This window comes from Hakea prostrata, chromosome 4 (assembly GCF_041222555.1).
Source record: "Hakea prostrata isolate BN-2017 chromosome 4, UWA_Hpros_2, whole genome shotgun sequence".
NCBI lineage: Eukaryota > Viridiplantae > Streptophyta > Magnoliopsida > Proteales > Proteaceae > Hakea > Hakea prostrata.
The window spans coordinates 49367073-49386871 of NC_142603.1; the positions used below are offsets into that span (position 1 = coordinate 49367073).

At 35.7% G+C, this 19799-nt stretch overlaps 1 protein-coding gene and 1 pseudogene across 1 annotated transcript; both read left to right on the forward strand.

Moving 5' to 3' along the window:
- Positions 1-294: 294 nt before the first annotated feature.
- Positions 295-3304, forward strand: LOC149019334 (putative indole-3-pyruvate monooxygenase YUCCA10). The gene is made up of 4 exons (XM_089153362.1): positions 295-1035; positions 1299-1532; positions 2591-2713; positions 2865-3304. The coding sequence occupies exons 1-4, from the start codon at positions 424-426 to the stop codon at positions 3030-3032; spliced, it is 1137 nt and encodes a 378-aa protein (XP_089009488.1). The 5' UTR covers positions 295-423; the 3' UTR covers positions 3033-3304.
- Positions 3305-4701: 1397 nt separating this feature from the next.
- LOC149019335 (putative indole-3-pyruvate monooxygenase YUCCA10 pseudogene) lies at positions 4702-5327 on the forward strand (annotated as a pseudogene).
- The last annotated feature ends 14472 nt before the right edge of the window (positions 5328-19799 follow it).

The window sequence follows — 19799 nt, forward strand, 5'->3', positions numbered from 1 at the left end:
AAAATGTACCGCTTGACCGTCGCAGGAAGCCGGACCCCTGCTGATGCCCATTTGAGTAGTTATTAATTACAAACTCAACTGAAAGATTTGGTAGAAAGCATGCCATCACCTAACTATTACATCAGGTAGGTGGTTTAGGATTGCACCAACTAACCGGAAAGAAAAAATAAAGAAAAAATAAAGAATAAAAAAAGGTAGACAATGTTTAAAAAAAGGAAACAAAAAATAAAAAATCTCTTTCAATGCAGCATGCAACAGAGCTTTAAGCCTTTAATTGATGGTGATGGGTTCTCTCCTTTGTCCTAATAAAAGCCAAAGACATTCTATCTAAGAGATACAGTGAATCACACATCAAACAGTTCTCTCTCAGAGAGAAACGCAGCAGCTTGAGTTTGTGTCTCAGGAGTTTGGGAATTCAAAGAAATGATAGAAACAACAGTGATCGTAGCAGGTGCTGGGCCTTGTGGAATTACAACTTCTGCTTCTCTAAACCTGCAATCCATCCCTCACATACTTCTTGAAAGAGAAGATATATTCTGTCCTCTGTGGACAAAATATTCTTATGATCGTCTTCACCTTCATTTGGCCAAGGGTTTCTTAGAGCTCGCTCACATGCCATTCCCTAAATCTTACCCAACTTATGTTCCAAGGAAGCTATTTACCCAGTACTTGGAAGAGTACATGACCAAGTTCAATGTCAACCCAACTTACAACCGCCTCATCGAGTCTGCAACATATGATAAAGTCGCCGGAAAATGGATCCTCAAGACCAGGAACACCAAGACCGATGAGATTCAAGAGTACTGTTCCAGATTTCTTGTGTTGGCCACCGGCGAAACCACAGACCCATTTGTGCCGGAGATCAAAGGGATGGAGACCTTCAAAGGCCAAATTTTGCATTCAACAGAATACAAGACTGGAAAACCCTTCACCAACAAGAATGTTTTAGTTGTTGGGTGTGGAAATTCTGGCATGGAGATTGCTTATGATCTTGCACTCTTTAATGCTAAGACCTCCATTGTTATTCGACACCCGGTATAGTATTCTCAGATTTTCATCTCCTTATATACTTGTTTGTTACAGATGTTACCATAAATGTTAATGGAGAAAATTTGCTTGAAGCTTTGCACCTCTAAATTCTAATTTGGAATATCTAGACTGTCGCTTTCATCAATATTTGTAGATAAGTCTAGGTTCTACAGTTACTTGACTCTATTAAAATACCTTATTAGAACATACATGATTATAACTCAAATACCTCAACAACGCTTTAATTTGATTGATTGTTTGGTTTGCAGATGTATGTAGTAACTCGATGGATGACGTATGTGGCATTGACGTTGTTCCCTTTTCTTCCGTTTGCCTTGTGGGATGCATTTGTTGCCCTAATGAGCAGGTTGTGGTATGGTGATATGAGCAAGTATGGAATCAAGAAGCCAACAGAAGGCCCTTATGAAAGGAAAGAAAAGTATGGCAAGTATCCAGTTGTTGACGTTGGTACCATCGCAAAAATTAAGTCCGGCGAGATTCAGGTACACTTCCTTGTTCTTATTAAATGTTGGACCCTAGAACCATGACATCACACTAGGAGTTGCACTCCTCTACCTTGATAAGTAATGTACAGACTTCTGGGTGAAGGATCTGGACTCTCACACTTGTGGGTACGTAATTTAGATTGGAAGCCTAGAACTTGAGGGTAAATAGGAGGAAACAATTGAGAGGATCGGATGATTTATAGTTTGTGAAACTGAATTACAAATTCTTTGATTCCAATTAATAAGAGGAATCTTGAACTAAGAAATAGACCTAGAAGCTTAAAAAGGGTATTTCTTTTTTTTTTTTTTTTTGGTAAAAAAGGGTATTTCGAGCATTGCAATAATTGGGTTCATTGATATTCAAATACTATCACAAATACAATCATATTTGGGACCCACGCGTCACTATGATTTAAAAGGGAGGCCCACAACGTTAGTTTGGGCCAAAATGTACGTATAGCGTTAAGTAAATTAAGGGCCCATTATAATTTATGGATTTAAAATTTTAGAAGCCCATTATTGAAAAATATGGACCACTGATCGAAGGAGAAATTATGGTCTAAACCCATCATTGGGGATCAAGGGACACACTGTGGGTCCCACGTCTAAATTCTTTCTAATAAATTTTATCCTGTGGGCCCCCTATTTTTGTGGTCATAAAATGTTAGGCGATCACTATATGCTCCCTTTAGGGAGGTGATCGATCCAGACTCCGAATCTAACACCTTCTTGATCTTACTGTCTCTACATACGATGCTAATACTATACTATCGCTATACTAGAAATACATCCACACCTGTATACTACATGCTTAGACATATTGCCTTTTGACTTGCTTGGATATGTTTGGCTTCATGTCGAAATATTACTTCTATTATCACTTGCCATGGCTTTATTATTATTAAATCCAATATTATTATTGTATATCTTTTATGGGTGTGTAGAATAACATCTTGGGTTTTCACATGGTACTTTTCATTTGGGTATTTAACTTTTGTTCCCACCCTTTTTATTGTGCTATTGGTGCTGATGTTAACTTAAGTTCTATTAAATAGGTATTACCCGGAATATCATGCATCAATGGTGATGAAGTGCTCTTTTCGGATGGCAAGTCCTATCATTTTGATGTGATTATATTGGCAACGGGATTCCGTAGGTCAATAAAAAACTGGCTCAAGGTAAAACTTTTGATATTTTCATAACAAACGATTCTTAAAGATGCTTCTTTTTGTTTTTTATTTTTAAGGAGTTGGGATGCTCATGTGGAATGTAATATTTCTCTTTAGATGGGTACCTGAAAATTTTGCCTAATAATAATTTTTTCCCCAGGGTGATGATGGTTTTATTGGTGATGATGGGCTTGCAAAGGAAAGAGATCCTAAGCCTTACTGGAAGGGAAAGAATGGCATTTATTGTGCAGGGCTTGCTAGAAAAGGTTTGATTGGAGCTGGCGAAGAAGGTATAAACATAGCTAATGACATCAAGAAACTATTGTGAAGGCCCCCAAAGGAGCTTCTTTTTCTGCATCTTTTAGTAGTTTTAAAGAACATACAATGTAGAACAAATCCATGAATTGTGATTGGGTTTGTTTTCTATGTTTGAACTTATGTATGCAAAATTAAATTACTAGGCAATATTGAGTAATCCCACTAAACCGAATTTAATGTTAAAGTATTGGCCTGTATCGTATTGTATCAGCCAATATATAGTATCGCAAGCCCATGATACGATGTGGATATTTCTATATATTTTGGTTTTATTTTTTCAATTTGTTGGCCAATACATGCTGATATCAGTCGATACACGCTGATACATATCAATATGTAACAATCTGAAAAAAGTGAAGATGTCTCGCCTTTATAACATCAGAGCTTGTGCTATTGTGCTCTCTATTTCTCTGTTTACCAGGTTTGGTATTACCAAAATGACCAAAATGAGGGAAATGGAATCAGGAGGTGGAGGTGTAGGTGTTGACCTGGGTTGGGTGAAGAAAGAACTAGGGGTTGTGTTAGGGACATGAAAGAAAAAAAAAAAAAAAAAAATCTGTGATGGAAATTTTAATGGGTCTCATATGGGTTCTATTTTTTAATATGTGATTCAAAAGTGTTAGTGAAGCATATTGTTCTCGACTGTTAATGAGCAGATCGCTTGATTCAGACTCCATCATGCATACACACATGAATATGCCTGCCCAACAAATATAAAATTTTGTTTTCATAATGACCAAACTACCCCAGCCTCAGCCCCAACCTGAGTCTATATCATCTCCCCTTGACAGAGAGCACTCTATGCTTCTCGACAACTATTGTCCACAAATTACAGGAGGACCCATAGGATTAAGGTGATGGTTTTTTTTTTTTTTTTTTTTTTTTATTATTATTTTTTATGGGCCCCACATGATTTGTGATTATAAAATAATTGGGAGCTCTCCTCCCCGTCAGGAGAGATGATCCACACTCTTCCAACCCCAACCCCAACCCCAACCCCTCTCCTCTTTTGTTCCCTTCCCTTCTTAATTAACTTACCCACTTCTCATATAACTGTAATTCTTCTGGTGGATACTGTGGTGATAGTTTCATTTATCATGAAATAAATGTAAAATTAATAATTAAGCTTTATCATTATTTTTTCTAACATATAAAAGAGAGGAAAAAAAAACGGAAAAAGAGGAAGGAACATGAGGGTATTAATTATTTGGTAGGGTCACTTTCGGGTAATTGGGATTGTCCCGGCATACAGCATACCCAGATGAGTCCGGATTGTCTCCTTGTTGGGGAACACTCTTTATAACCTATTGACTACAAATTATAAGGAGATCTAAAAAATTAACATGAAATTTATTTTTTAAAAATGTTTTATTATTTTTTATTTATAGGCCCAGGTAATTTATGGTTGTAAAACTTCCCGTCAAGGAAAATGATCCAATGCCCTTGCTAAATCATTTCAATCTTTTCGATGTCTCTGGATGGAGCAGAGCAGAGCTTTAATTGACGTTGTTGGAATTCTGGGGTTGTAATTTAAAACAAAATGCTGCCTTCTTTCTTCTTAATAATGCCAAAAGAGTTAAGAGATAAAGGGTTACAATGAATCACACATCAAATCTCTCTCTCTCTCTCAGATGCAGCAGCTTAAGTTTTGAGTTTCAAAAGTTTGGGAATCCAAAGAAATGAAGGAAACAACGGTGATCGTAGCAGGTGCTGGTCCCTGTGGAATTACAACTTCTGCTTCTCTAAACCTTCAATCCATCCCTCTCACATACTTCTTGAAAGAGAAGATACATTTTGTCCCTCGTGGACAAAATACTCTGATGATCGTCTCCACCTTCACTTGGCCAAGGGTTTCTGTGAGCTCGCTCACATGCCATTCCCTAAATCTTACCCAACTTATGTTCCAAGGAAACTATTTATCAAGTACTTGGAAGAGTACATGATCAAGTTCAACGTCAACCCAACTTATAATCGGCTCATTGAGTCTGCAACGTATGACAATGTTGCAGGAAAATGGATCCTCAAGACCAGGTACACCAAGACTGATGAGATTGAAGAGTACTGTTCTAGATTTCTTGTGTTGGCCACCGGCAAAAACACAGACCCATTCGTGCCGGAGATCAAAGGGATGGAGACCATCACAGGCCAAATTTTGCATTCAACAAAATACAAGAATGGAAAACCCTTCACCAGCAAGAATGTTTTAGTTGTTGGGTGTGGAAATTCTGGCATGGAGCTTGCTTATGATCTTACACTCTTTAATGCTAAGACCTCGATCCATTGTTATTCGACACACCCGGTTTAGTGTTCTCATATTTTCATCTTCTTCCGTTCTTGTTTGTTGGAGTTGTTGCGGTAAAGGTTTGAGCACAAAATATGCTCTTGAAATTTAACTTGGAATACTCAGACTGTAGCTTTTATAACAATTAGGAAAAAGAGAAGAGGTCTCGCCTTTAGAACGTCACTACAACATTAAGCCACTCCTTTTAAAACCCTAACCCAACCTTTAGTCCATTTAGTTCAGCCTATGCCTCAACTTAGGGTTAGAAAAATCTCTCTCCTCAGCTTGAATGGGGCTGATCTATGCTAGGCCAGCCTCGGCTCAGCCTAAGGCCTCAGTTTTGTGCAACCCAGATTTGACTTATGATGGAAGTTCCTAACCCTAACCTGCCCTCTAGAAGGGGAGGTTTGGTTTACATTTAGGGCAGGCTTGACCCTCAAGATTAATACCAACTTGGTACCATGCAACTAGTACAATAGCATGGAAATTATTTCTTTGTCATGACATGACCAGATGTGTTAGATTTCTATTCCTAATTCCTTTGCTTTGTCCATGCATTCGATGATGCCAAAACCCATCACCTCCATTGTTCCATAATCAACTTTTCTTGTGCTTACAATTTGAATGTTTCCATCCTAAAAAAAACCCACGCTCCAATCTATCGTGTTCAAAAGCTTATTAGATACCTCTGCACACAATAAGGTGAGTGAGTATAAATAATTCATACACTGATATATGCTGCATTTTGAACTATGTATATGATTATTAACCAAATTCCTATTATTCATAGAATCATTAAGGTATAAGTATAATTCAGTTGTCCATTTGTTCACACTGGTCATCACTCTGTTAGAGTTTTGTTCCTTAATGTTACATGCCTTAAGAGTTTCGTTCAGCTCATGTATTGTGTGTTCTATTTGTTTTCTTCGGGTGTGCGTTATAGAAAAAGATAATCTTTCTCCATATAAAAGTTTATGTTCATTTTTTTTCCCGATAATTTATTTTAAAATAAAAAAACATCTTATTTAGATGAGATTTATTTATTTATTTATTGTATTTTTAAATAGAATGGGGCTGTGTTCATTGTAAGCCATTATTGGTCATGCCGTATGTCACCTGATTTTAATAGTATGCAAGCTTTTCTTTTTTCTTTCTCTTTTCTTCCCTAGCTCTCTATCTCCAAAGATTTAAGAAATTATGCTCGTACCCAACCAACGAAAAAGAAATTATGCATGCTTCATGCACGAACCTACGTAATACTCTACATTTGCTTATACATTCAGAGTTCGTTTTGAACCGTGAATGGAGCAAGCAGAAGATAAAGAAAACTGAAAAAAGAAAGCTTACCATCGTCTTCTTCCTCACCTACCAAAGCAATTCTTGAGGTGGGTCCGTAATGATCGAAACCAATAATCGAACGAACCGGAGGAATTGGGATCATGGATGTATTAATCCATATTCAAATTAAGGGTTTAAATTTGTATGGCCTGACCAGCTTTGGCATCTCAAGAATCCTTTATTAGGTTAAAAGTTCTCGGTCAAGGTTAAGAGTTGGTCATGGTTAACCACTGGACTTGTGTGGGTTGGGCCCGGCCCAGTCTACCAACCTACCTTGACCCTACTATCTTGTAGGTCACTTTTGGCTATAAAAGCAGAATGATACGAAATTATAAAAAATATTGGGATCTCATGCATTTATCTTCTTTTATTTGAAGGGAAAATGTACTTCTCATTTCCTCAATTTATTAAATTAGGTAATATTAGACTTTTTATGTTTTCTAATCCAAAGAAAACCAGACGATATTTCTATGCGATGCTTTAGATGACCTTGGCCACTTAACCCTCAATGGTTGATGGCAGCATGCATGACGTCTAGGAAATATTCCTTTTGAAGGACATATTTGTAATTTGAAGAAAATTTTTAATGTCAGATAGGGTTAGAGGAAGAAGGGATTCACATCCTCTGTAATTCTTTTTCCTACAATTCCCTACAATTCCCTCATAGGATTGTGTCATGTGGCATTTAAGTAATCCAAAGGTTACCCAACAAACGAGAGTTTAAATAAAATTCAAATTTATGGGTGGGTTTAAATAAAATTCAAATTTAGTTTAAATTGAATAACCATTGGATTACTTAAATGCCACATGGCACAATCCTATGAGGGAATTATAGGGAATTGTAGGGAAAAGAATTACAGAGGATGTGAATCCAGGAAGAAGCAACAATAAAGCTTGATGGGCACTGTGGGTGGACCCCGATGAATGACCAAAAGGGTAGCGGCAGATCTCTCTCTCTCCTCAGTTCATGTTTTGTCTTTCATGGCGACATCAGTCAGACTTTGTTCAGATGATGAGTTGGGCCTTGTAGTTACAAATGTTAAATACCCAAAGCAAAACGAGTAAAGAACCAAAGCCCAGCTTTGCATTTCTCTCTCGTGACGCCTCTCATCTGCAACAATATTCAGGGTCATGAGTTCCACGCACCATGGGTTTCCCAGTGGGTTATACAGAAATTTTCCTTCCAAAGCTACTTCTTCATGCACTTTCCATCTTCCACAAGAGTTGCCGGGATCGGTGGATGGATCATGATCAGAATAAATATTTTGCAATCTACCTTGAACACATCTTTATGGTTGTGGTTTTGCTACTGCTGCAGGTACGTGTGTGTGGGGGAGGAGGATGTGCAGCTGTTTTACTACTTCATTAGGTCGGGGAAGAATCCAGGCAAGGACCCTCTTGTTGTCTGGCTCACAGGAGGCCCTGGTTGCTCTGCTTTGTCAGGCATTCTCTTTGAGATTGGTCAATATTATTGCTTCTTCTTCTTCTTCTCTCTCGTACGTAGCTGATGATCAACTGCCACTGAGAAATAATATTGGTATGCGTTCCTTGTTTGTGCATAGGTCCCCTTGTTTTTCGTGGTAGAGGAGTACAACGGAACCCTGCCCAAACTCGTTTTGAAGCCACACTCATGGACGCTTGCAGTTGGTTGTTGGTTGTTGGTTGGGACATAGAGAAATACATGCATATATGCCATCTTATTCCCTCCCTCCCGGTGTTCAAGTCTGTTAAGAGAACTTGGTGTACCACCATGAAACAAATAGACGTATTCATGGAGAGGATCTGATGAATTCGTACTATTGAACTGCATCATCATATTTCCAAGCCTGAAAGAAAGATATACATATATGCTTGTAGGTCAATAATAGATATATTGCAAAAAAGAAATACTATATTCAATGATAAAACAAATCAAAAGGGATCCACATATAAGACACACAAATTAAGCCAGATCGAGTGAAAATACTGGAGATAACACATAAATCTATTTTAATTAAGGGTAATTTTCATATGGACCCCCCTGAGGTTTGGTCTATGTCATTTTTAGTTCAAAAAAATTGAGACTTTGCATATGCCTCCCCAGTACTATAGAAAAAGTCAATTTAAGGACAAATTATCATTTTTATGACCAATTTGCCCTTATTCTTATTTATTGGGCAAATTTCATTTGGACCCCCTGAGGTTTGGTTTATGTCATTTTTAGTCCAAAAAAGCTAAGACTTTGCATTTGCCTCCCCTGTACTATAGCTAAGGTCAATTTAAGGACAAATTATCACTTTTATAACCAATTTGCCCTTATTCTTTTTTTAATTTAAATTTTTTACATATACATCCTACCTACCATGAAACTTGTGACTCCCCTTTTAGTCAAAAAACAGGGTTTAAACTAAAGGGTACTTGAGTGATTTTAACATATAAAGGTATTTTGGTCATATTTTAAAATTTATTTGAATTTTAATTTTAAGACATTTCTATAATTTTTTGACTAAAAGGGGAGTCACGAGTTTCATGGCAAGTAGGATGTATATGCAAAAATTTAAAATTTAAATTAAAAAAAACACACACACACAAAACCTTGCTCTGAAATTATTCAAAATTACTCCCATTAATTTACGTGAAAAAATCTCATCAGGTTACCTCAAATTGGTATATTGTTGAATCAAAGTACACCAATAAATTTTCAGGAAAAACTTGAGGGACACAACCGGTCCGCTTAAATACCAGACTCCTTAGATAAAATTTTTCTCGACATGCACTTAATCACCCAATATACAGTTCCAGGATACTCAAAAAGAAAACAAACACGTGAATAACGACTTCAAAAAAATTTTCTACAGCACATCTGTAAGATGAAAACAAAACCTTGCTCTGATACCATGTTGTAATGTGAGGAATTGTTCCTATAGAAGTATATTATTCACAATACCCCAATAGTTATTTATAGTTACAACCTAGTTAAGTCCTATACTAAGTAGGAAAATAAAATATAGAAATAAAACTATAGACTTATGAGGAAACAAAATCCTATTCTAATTAGGAAACCCTAATCCATGTGCTCCAGCTTATCATAAAAAATTATCGTTGCAGGGTAATCAATTAGCAGGCATCAACACATTTGATTTCTATATATAGAATAAAAGGTGGAGAGGTGATATCATTGCATTGCATCGTGCCTGTTGGTGACTTACTTCACAGTAATTGAGAAAAACGATGGAACTCATCATTTTAAGGCGAATGGCCAAAAAACAGTATAGGAAAGTCCTTAAATATTTTCAAAATTACTCCTACTAATTCATGTGAAAATTATCTCCTCATGTTACCTCCAATTGGTATATTGTTGAAACATTTTAAGACGAATAGCCAAAAAACAGTACGGAAAAGCCCCTGAAATATTTTCAAAATTACTCCCACTAATTCACACAAAAAGTGTCTCCTCAGGTTATCTCCAATTGGTATATTGTTGAATCTAAGTACACAAAAAAAAATTCAGGAAAGACTGGAGGGACACAACCGGTACGCTTAAATACTAAACTCCTTAAACAAAATCTTTCTAGACATGTACTTAATCACCCAATATACAGTTCCAGGATACCTGAAAAGAAAACAAACATGTGAATAGTGATTTCAAAAAAATTTCTACAGCACCTCTGTAGGACGAAAACAAAACTTTGCTTTGATACCATGTTGTAATTTGAGGAATTGCTCCTCTAAAAATATATTAATCACAAGACCCCAATAGGGTATATTTATAGTTACAACCTAGTTAAGTCTGATACTAAGTGGGAAAAGGAAATATAGAAATAAACTATAGACTTATAAGGAAACATAATCCTATTCTAATTAGGAAACCTCAATCCATGTGCCCCAGCTTATTATCAAAAATTATCGTTGCACAGTAATCAATTAGCAGACACCAACATCCTTGATTTCTATATATGGAATAAAAGGAGGAGATGTGATATCATTGCATTGCATAATGCCTGGTGGTGACTTAAACTTATAGTAGTTGAGGAAAACGGTGGAACTCATCATTTTACGGCGAATGGCCAAAAAACAGTATGGGAAAACCCCTGAAATATTTTTAAAATTACTCCGGTTAATTCATGTGAAAAGTATTTCCTCATATTACCTCAAATTGGTATATTGTTGAAACAAAGTACAGTAGGAAATTTCCAGGAAAGATTGGAGGGACACAACTGATCCGCTTAAATACAAGACTTCTTAGACAAAATTTTCCTAGACATGTACTTAATTACTCAATATACAGTTCCAGGATACAAGAAAAGAAAACAAACACGTGAATAGCAACTTCAAAATTTTTTTTCTACAGTACATCTATAGAATGAAAACAAAACCTTGCTCTGATACCATGTTGTAATTTGAGAAATTGCTCCTCTAAAACTATATATTATTCACAAGACCAAATAGGGTATTTATAATTACAATTTAGCTAAGTCCTATACTAAGAAGGAAAATGAAATATATAAATCCTATTATAAGGAAACATCAATCCATGTGCCCCAACTTATCATAAAAAATTATCGTTGCATAGTAATCAGTTAGCAGACAGCAACACTCTTGATTTCTATAAAAAGAATAAAAGGTGGAAATGTGATATCATTGCATTGCATCGTGCTTGATGGTGACTTTAACTTCACAGTAGTTGAGAAAAAAGGTGGAACTCATCATTTTACGGTGTATGGTAAAAAAACAGTATGAGAAGCCCTGAAGTATTTTCAAAATTATTCCCACTAATTCACGTGAAAAATATCTCCTCAGGTTACTTCAAATTGGTATATTATTGAATCAAAGTACACCAGGAAATTTTCAGGAAATACTGGAGGGACACAACCGATCCATTTAAATACTAGATTCCATAAATAAAATTTTCTTAGACATGCAATTAATCACCCAATATACAGTTCTAGGATACTTGAAAAGAAAACATACACGTGAAAAGCTACTTCAAAAATTTTGTTTACATCACCTCAGTAGGATGAAAATAAAATCTTGCTCTGATACCATGTTGTAATGTGAGGAATTGTTCCTCTAAAAGTATATTATTCAGAAGACCCCAATATGGTATTTATAGTTATAATCTACTTAAGTTCTATAGACTTATGAGAAAACATAATCCTATTCTAATTGAGAAACCTCAATCCATGTGCCCCAGCTTATCATAAAAAATTATCGTTGTAGGGTAATCAGTTATCAGACATCAACACCCTTTATTTTTATATATGAAATAAAAGGTGGAAATGTGATATCATTGCATTGCATCATACCTGATGGTGACTTTAACTTCAAAGTAGTTGAGAAAAACGGTAGAACTCATCATTTTACGGCGAATTGCCAAAACACAGTATGAGAAAACCCCTGAAATATTTTCAAAATTATTCCCACTAATTCACGTGAAAAGTATCTCCTCAGGTTACCTCCAATTGATATATTGTTGAATCAAAGTACACCAGGAAATTTCCAGGAAAGACTGGAGGGACACAACCGGTTCGTTTAAATACCAGATTCTTTAGACAAAATTTTTTTAGACATGTACTTAATCACCCAATATATAGTTTCAGGATACCCGAAAAGAAAACAAACACGTGACTAACGACTTAAAATTTTTTTTCTACAGCACATCTGTAAGATGAAAATAAAACTTTGCTCTGATACTATGTTGTAATTTGAGGAATTGTTCCTCTAAAAGTATATTATTCACAAGACCCCAATAGGGTATTTATAATTACACTTTAGTTAAGTTTTATATTAAGTAGGAAAATGAAATATAGAAATAAAACTATAGACTTATGAGGAAACATAATCCTATTCTAATTAGAAACCTCAATCCATGTGCCCCAGCTTATGTTGTAATGAGTTCAGGGGCATTTTAGTCTTTCCATAGTCTTTTGGGATTGGCTTTGTCTTATTGATTTGTTTAAGGGGTAGGGTTGTCTTTTCTCATTTTCTATTTGTATACAAGAATTGGGGGTTAGGGTTTGGTTATCTCATACGATCAAACACACACTCTCTCCTCTTCTCTCTGGTTTCGGTTTTCTGGTTACTTGAAGAACCGATTGGCTGCTGGTTGCTGTGCTTGAAGCTGCTGTGTACAAGATTGATTAAGCGTGGTTGTTGAAGCTTGCTTGCTTCTGAAGGCTTGAGAGAATCCCTGGTGTATTGGTGGTTCGGTTGCCTTGAAGAAAAGGATTGGAACTCTGCTGAAACAGGTGCCTTCGTTCTTGTTTAGTTAAACCTTTTCTTGTCTCATGCTTGGGATCTTGTTGGGTAGATTTCATAGTGCTGTAACCACCTTCTTTGATATTTTTCGATTGCATATGCTTGGTGAGAGCATATCTCATCCTTGGATGTAGGTCGAAAGACCGAACCAAGTAAAAACTCTTGTGTTGTGTGTTTGAATGTTTACTCTCTACTGTTCTATAATATTATCCACTGCGTAAAGGTTAGAATTCCTAACAGTTCTTGGTATCAGAGCTCGGTTCTGTCACTGGCTGCAACTGTTAACCATTGATTATCTTTGATTACTCTTTTCTTGCTTCTTTTCATTAATTCTTTCATCATATATGCTTAGCAAGTGCTGCTGATTTTATTCTCACATTCGATTTCAATTTTCTGGTAACCCTGATCTCAGACCGAAACCCTAGCTTAGGGTTTTGCTAAATTGATTTAGGGCTTTACATGTAATTGATTGTATGATGTGATTTGTATATAAAATCCCTAATTCTTGATCTGATCTTGCAATTATTTTGGTACTGCTAACCTGTACATAGGTTCGGCCATTAGGGTTGCTTGTAAATTTTTGGGGCTTTTATGATTTGCAGGCTGCTTGTATGAAATTGGTTATAGTTTCATGTTTATAATCTGTTATTAATCAAATATTGATTCTCAAATTGTTAATTGCATATAGGTTTGAATTTTCTGATTTGTATTGACACTTACTGTTAACATCATTCTTTATTATTATTGAAATATAATATTCATATATAGTCTTAAAGATTTTGTTATCTTGTTTCTTGTCTCAAATCTGATATTGGTTTACTATATATATTTCAGAAACTGTTATAGTTAAGTTCTGAATTTATTTAGTAGATAATATCAATTGTGTTACTGGTTTACTTAATTAGATATAATCTGATTTTATATTCCTTTATTCTTTTATCATGGCACCAACCCGGTATGAGTTGGAGAAATTTGATGGTAAGGGAGATTATATGGTATGGAAAAATAGGATGCATGCTATACTTGTACAAAACAAGTGCCATAAGGCTTTAAGGACTGATAAAGAGATCTCCTTGACCATGACTGATGAAGAAAAGGAAGATATGCAAGATATGTGCTATAGCACTATCATTTTGCACTTAAGTAACACCGTGATGAGAAGGGTAAGAGAATGTAAGACGACTGCCCAGGTTTGGCTTAAACTTGAACAATTATATATGGCTGCTTCTATTCCTAGTGTTACATTATTGAAAGAACAATTATTTAGTTTCAAGATGGATGCTTCTAAGTCTTTAACTGATAATGTAGAAGACTTTTATAAATTGTCATGTGATTTGGCTGATTTGGATGAAGAGTTATCTGATAATACCCTTGCTGTCCTATTGTTGAAATCTTTGCCTAATTCTCATGTTGGTGTAAAAAATGCTATAAAGTATGGTAGACAATCTATAACCCTTGATGATGTGATGGAACCATTGAAAATTAGGGATATAGAATTGAAATGTGAGAAGAAGGGAAAGCATGCAATTGAGGGTTTGTATGTTAACTCTAATGGTAGAGGCATGAATGAAACTAAGAAGAAGTTCAATAATAGTAATAAGAAAAAGAAGAAGTTTGTTGTAAGGAATGATAATGTTAGTGTAAATCAAAATTTTAATGGAAAGTCTAATAATAACAAGAGGGTTTGTTATTTTGTAAGAAAGAGGGACACATAAGAAAGTATTGTAGAGAGAGACTTCAAAAGTTGCAAAGTGAGAATGGAAATGAGAGAATGGAAGCTACACATGTAGCTGATGTTACTAGTGATGCACTAGTGGTTTCATCATATAGTGATCATGATGCTTGGATCTTAGATTCAGGCTGTACCTTTCATATGACTCCTAGAAGGGAGTGGTTTATCACTTTTGAGTCTATTAGAGGTGGTAAAGTATTAATGGGTAATGATCATGCTTGTGATGTTGTGGGGATTGGATCAATAAGACTTAAATTGAATGATGAGACTGTTAGAGACTTAAAGGAGGTGAGACATGTACCTGGACTTAGGAGAAACCTGCTGTCCCTGAGTCAGCTTGATACTAGGGGTTTTAACTATACCTCTAGGGATGGTTCTCTTAGGGTTATGAGGGGTAGTAGTGTAATTCTAACTGCTGATTTGAAGAATGGTTTATACTTCTTAAATGGAAGTGTGGTTTTAGGGGCTGCATCAGTCTCTAGTGGGGTTCTTAGTGAGGTGGAGCTATGGCATAAGAGATTGGGTCATATAAGTAGTAAGGGGCTTGGACACTTGTACAAAAGTGGCCAGATAAGTCTTAAGAAATTTAGCCCTTTGACTTTTTGTGATGTGTGTGCCATGGGTAAGCTCCATAAGACTAAATTCCCTCATTCTTCATATAAAACCTCTCATGTACTTGAATATATACATTCTGATTTGTGGGGAAGTCCACATGTACCTTTATCTCTTTCTGGTGCCCAATATTTCTTGCCTATTATTGATGATTATTCTAGAAAGACATGGCTGTATTTTCTTAGGGATAAATCAGCTGTCTTTGATAAGTTCCTAGAGTGGAAAGTAATGGTTGAAAATCAAACTAAAAAGAAAATCAAGAAACTTAGAACTGATAATGGTCTTGAATTTGTGAATGAAAAGTTTCTGATTTTTTGTAAGGAACATGGTATTACTAGATATAGAACATGCACCTATACTCCTCAGCAGAATGGAGTGGCTGAGAGGATGAATAGGACAATCATGGATAGGGTTAGATGCATGTTGATTGAATCCGGCCTAAGTAAGAAATTCAGGGGCTGAAGTCGCTAGTACAGCTTGTTATGTCATTAATAAATCTCCTTGTTCCTCTGTTGATTTTGAAACACCTGATTTTAGGTGAAGTAAAGTGCATACTGATTACAATTTGTTGAAACCTTTTGGTTGTGTTTGTTTTGTTCATCAAAACAAGGGTAAACTTGAGCCTAGGGGTAGGAAGTGTATCTTCCTAAGGTATCCTTTAGGAGTTAAAGGATATAGGCTTTGGTGTTTACAAGATAAGAAAATTGTAATTAGTAGAGATGTTAAATTCAATGAACTTGAATTTATGAAAATTGATTCATCAAGTGTTAGACCTAACTCCAATGATCTAGACAAGGCTATATTTGAGGTGGAGTTAGGGGATAAGTCTAAAACTGTTGTTGATGAATCTGATCCTATGATTGAGGATGATGATTTGGAAGTTGGAAGTGATTCTTTTGATATTAAAGAAGAGCTTAAAGATGAGGATCCTTTAGATGGTTATTTGTTGGCAAGAGATAGGTCTAGAAGAGAGATAAAGAGACCTTCTAGATATGCTAATATGTGTGAATCTAATGGTGGTCCAAATTTGATTTCTTATGCTTTAAATGTAGCTGACCAACTTGAGGGAAGTGAGCCTAGAACCTATAAAGAGTCTCTTGAATGTGGGGACAGCAAGCTTTGGCTTGTTGCCATGAAAGATGAGATGGAATCTTTAATGAAAAATCAGACTTGGACTCTTGTAGATAGACTCAAAGGAAAGAAACTAATTGGTTGTAAGTGGGTTTATAAATTTAAGGCTGGTATTCTTGGTGTTGAGCAACCTAGATATAAGGCAAGACTAGTAGCTAAGGGGTATTCCCAAGTTGAGGGAATTGATTATAATGAAGTGTTTTCACTTGTTGTGAAACATACTTCTATTAGAGTTCTTCTTGCACTAGCTGCTCTCTTTGATCTTGAACTTGAACAATTAAATGTGAAAACTGCATTCTTGAATGGTAAGTTAGATGAGCATATTTATATGGTTCAGCCTGAGGGCTTTGTTATGAAGGGGAGTGAGACAAAAGTTTGTTTATTGTTAAGGTCATTGTATGGCTTGAAACAATCTCCTAGGCAATGGTATAAAAGATTTGATGAATTCATGCTTAAGAATGGTTATAAGAGAAGCTCCTATGATAGTTGCATTTATTATTGTGAGTTTAGCACTAATTCTTTCATTTATCTTTTACTTTATGTTGATGACATGCTTATTGCGTCAAAGGATAAATCTCAGATTTGTAAATTAAAGTCTATGTTGAAATCTGAGTTTGAAATGAAAGATTTAGGGGCTGCTAAAAGGATTCTTGGCATTGATATTCATAGAGATAGGCCAAGTGGTGTTTTGACCTTGTCTCAAGTTGATTATATTCATAAACTTGTTAACAAGTTTGGACATGATAATATTAGAACTGTTAATACTCCTCTTGGTGCTCATTTTAAGCTTAGAATGGATTCTATTGTCTGTAGAATCGATAGACCATATCAAGAATGTGTTGGTAGCCTCATGTATTCTATGGTTTGTTGTAGACCTGATATAGCATATTCTGTTGGTCTTGTTTGTAGATACATGAATAGGCCATGTGATTCACATTGGGATGCAGTTATGTGGTTGTTGAGATATTTGAAAAATTCTGCATCTTATAAAATTGTTCATGATAACTCTTGTGTTGATAAGTTAGACATTGTTGGATATTGTGACTCAGATTTTGCCTCTGATTTGGATAAGAGAAGGTCCATTACTGGATACTTGTTTACTCTTGGTGGGAATCTAGTGAGTTGGAAGTCCACCTTCCAACATGTGGTGGCTCTTTCAACCACTGAGGCTGAGTACATTGCTTTGTCTGAGGCTGTGAAGGAATGCATGTGGCTTAAGGGGCTTCTAGGGGAGCTTGGTTTTCATGACTTGCATTCTCTTGTTTATTGTGATTCCCAGAGTGCTTTGTGTCTTGCTAGGAACAGTGTGTTTCATGAAAGAACAAAGCATGTTGATGTAAAGTTGCATTTTATTAGAGATATTATTGCTAAGGGTTTAGTTGATGTGTGTAAGATAGATACTTCTATTAACCCTGCAGATATTATGACTAAGGTTGTACCTGTTAATAAGTTTAAGTCTGCCTTAAACTCATTGAAATTATTATCTTTATAAATTGCTTTACATTGTTTTATATTTTGTTTGATGGGTTGTGTTTCTCTCAGGTGTATGCATCGGCAAAATAACTAAGTCAAGGTGGAGAATGTTGTAATGAGTTCAGGGGCATTTTAGTCTTTCCATAGTCTTTTGGGATTGGCTTTGCCTTATTGATTTGTTTAAGGGGCAGGGTTGTCTTTTCTCACTTTCTATTTGTATACAAGAATTGGGGGTTAGGGTTTGGTTATCTCATACGATCAAACACACTCTCTCTCCTCTCTTTCTTCTTTCTCTCCTCTTCTCTCTGGTTTCGGTTTTTTGGTTACTTGAAGAACCGATTGGCTGCTGGTTGCTGTGCTTGAAGCTGCTGTGTACAAGATTGATTAAGCGTGGTTGTTGAAGCTTGCTTGCTTCTGAAGGCTTGAGAGAATCCCTGGTGCATTGGTGGTTCGGTTGCCTTGAAGAAAAGGATTGGAACTCTGCTGAAACAGGTGCCTTCGTTCTTGTTTAGTTAATCCTTTTCTTGTCTCATGCTTGGGATCTTGTTGGGTAGATTTCATAGTGCTGTAACCACCTTCTTTGATATTCTTCGATTGCATATGCTTGGTGAGAGCATATCTCATCCTTGGATATAGGTCGAAAGACCGAACCAAGTAAAAACTCTTGTGTTGTGTGTTTGAATGTTTCCTCTCTACTGTTCTATAATATTATCCGCTGCGTAAAGGTTAGAATTCCTAACAGTTTATTATAAAAAATTATCGTTGCACGGTAATCAGTTAGCAGACACCAACATCCTTGATTTCTATATATGGAATAAAAAGAGGAGATGTGATATCATTGCATTGCATCGTGTCTGGTGGTGACTTTAACTTCACAATAGTTGAAAAAAACGGTGGAATTCATCATTTTACGGCGAATGGCCAAAAAATAGTACGGGAAGCCCCTGAAATATTTTCAAAATTACTTCCACTAATTCATGTGAAAAATATCTATTCAAGTTACATCCAATTGGTATATTGTTGAATCAAAGTATATCAAAAAATTTTCAGGAAAAACTGGAGGGACACAACCGGTCCACTTAAATATCAGATTCCTTAGACAAAATTTTCCTAGACATGCACTTAATCACCCAATATGCATTTCTAGATACTCGAAAAGAAAACAAACACGTAAATAGCGATTTAAAAAAAAAATTGTACAACACATCTGTATGATGAAAACAAAACCTTGCTCTGATTCCATGTTGTAATGTGAAGAATTGTTACTCTAAAAGTATATTATTTACAAGACCTCAATAGGGTATTTATAGTTACAACCTAGTTAAGTCCTATATTAAGAAGGAAAAGGAAATATAGAAATAAAACTATAGACTTATGAGGAAACATAATCCTATTCTAATTAAGAAACCTCAACCTATGTGCCCAGTTTATCATAAAAAATTATTGTTGCAGGGTTAATCGGTTAGCGACACCAACACAATTTATTTTTATATATGGAATAAAAGGTGGAGATGTGATATCAATGCATTGCATCGTGCCTGGTGATGACTTTAACCTCAAAGTAGTTGAGAAAAACGGTAGAACTCATCATTTTACGGCGAATGGCCAAAAAATTGTACGGAGAAAGCTTCTGAAATATTTTCAAAATTATTCCCACTAATTCACGTGAAAAGTATCTATTCAGGTTACCTCCAATTGGTATATTGTTGAATCAAAGTACACTAGGAAATTTTCAGAAAAGACTGGAGCAACACAACTGGTTCGCTTAAATACCGGACTCCTTAGACAAAATTTTCTTAGACATGTACTTAATCACCCAATATACAGTTCCAGGATACCCGAAAAGAAAACAAACACGTGAATAGCGACTTCAAAAATTTTTTTTACAGCACATCTGTAGAATGAAAACAAAACATTGCTCTGATACTATGTTGTAATTTGAGAAATTGCTCATCTAAAACTATATATTATTC

What these genes read in the sequence shown, in the direction of transcription:
- LOC149019334 (XM_089153362.1), top strand. Translation starts at nt 424, where the DNA reads ATGATAGAAACAACAGTGATCGTAGCAGGTGCTGGGCCTTGTGGAATT. An exon ending in CCATTGTTATTCGACACCCG is followed by an intron (nt 1,036 to 1,298) that starts GTATAGTATTCT and finishes TTTGGTTTGCAG; the next exon opens with ATGTATGTAGTAACTCGATG. An exon ending in TTAAGTCCGGCGAGATTCAG is followed by an intron (nt 1,533 to 2,590) that starts GTACACTTCCTT and finishes TCTATTAAATAG; the next exon opens with GTATTACCCGGAATATCATG.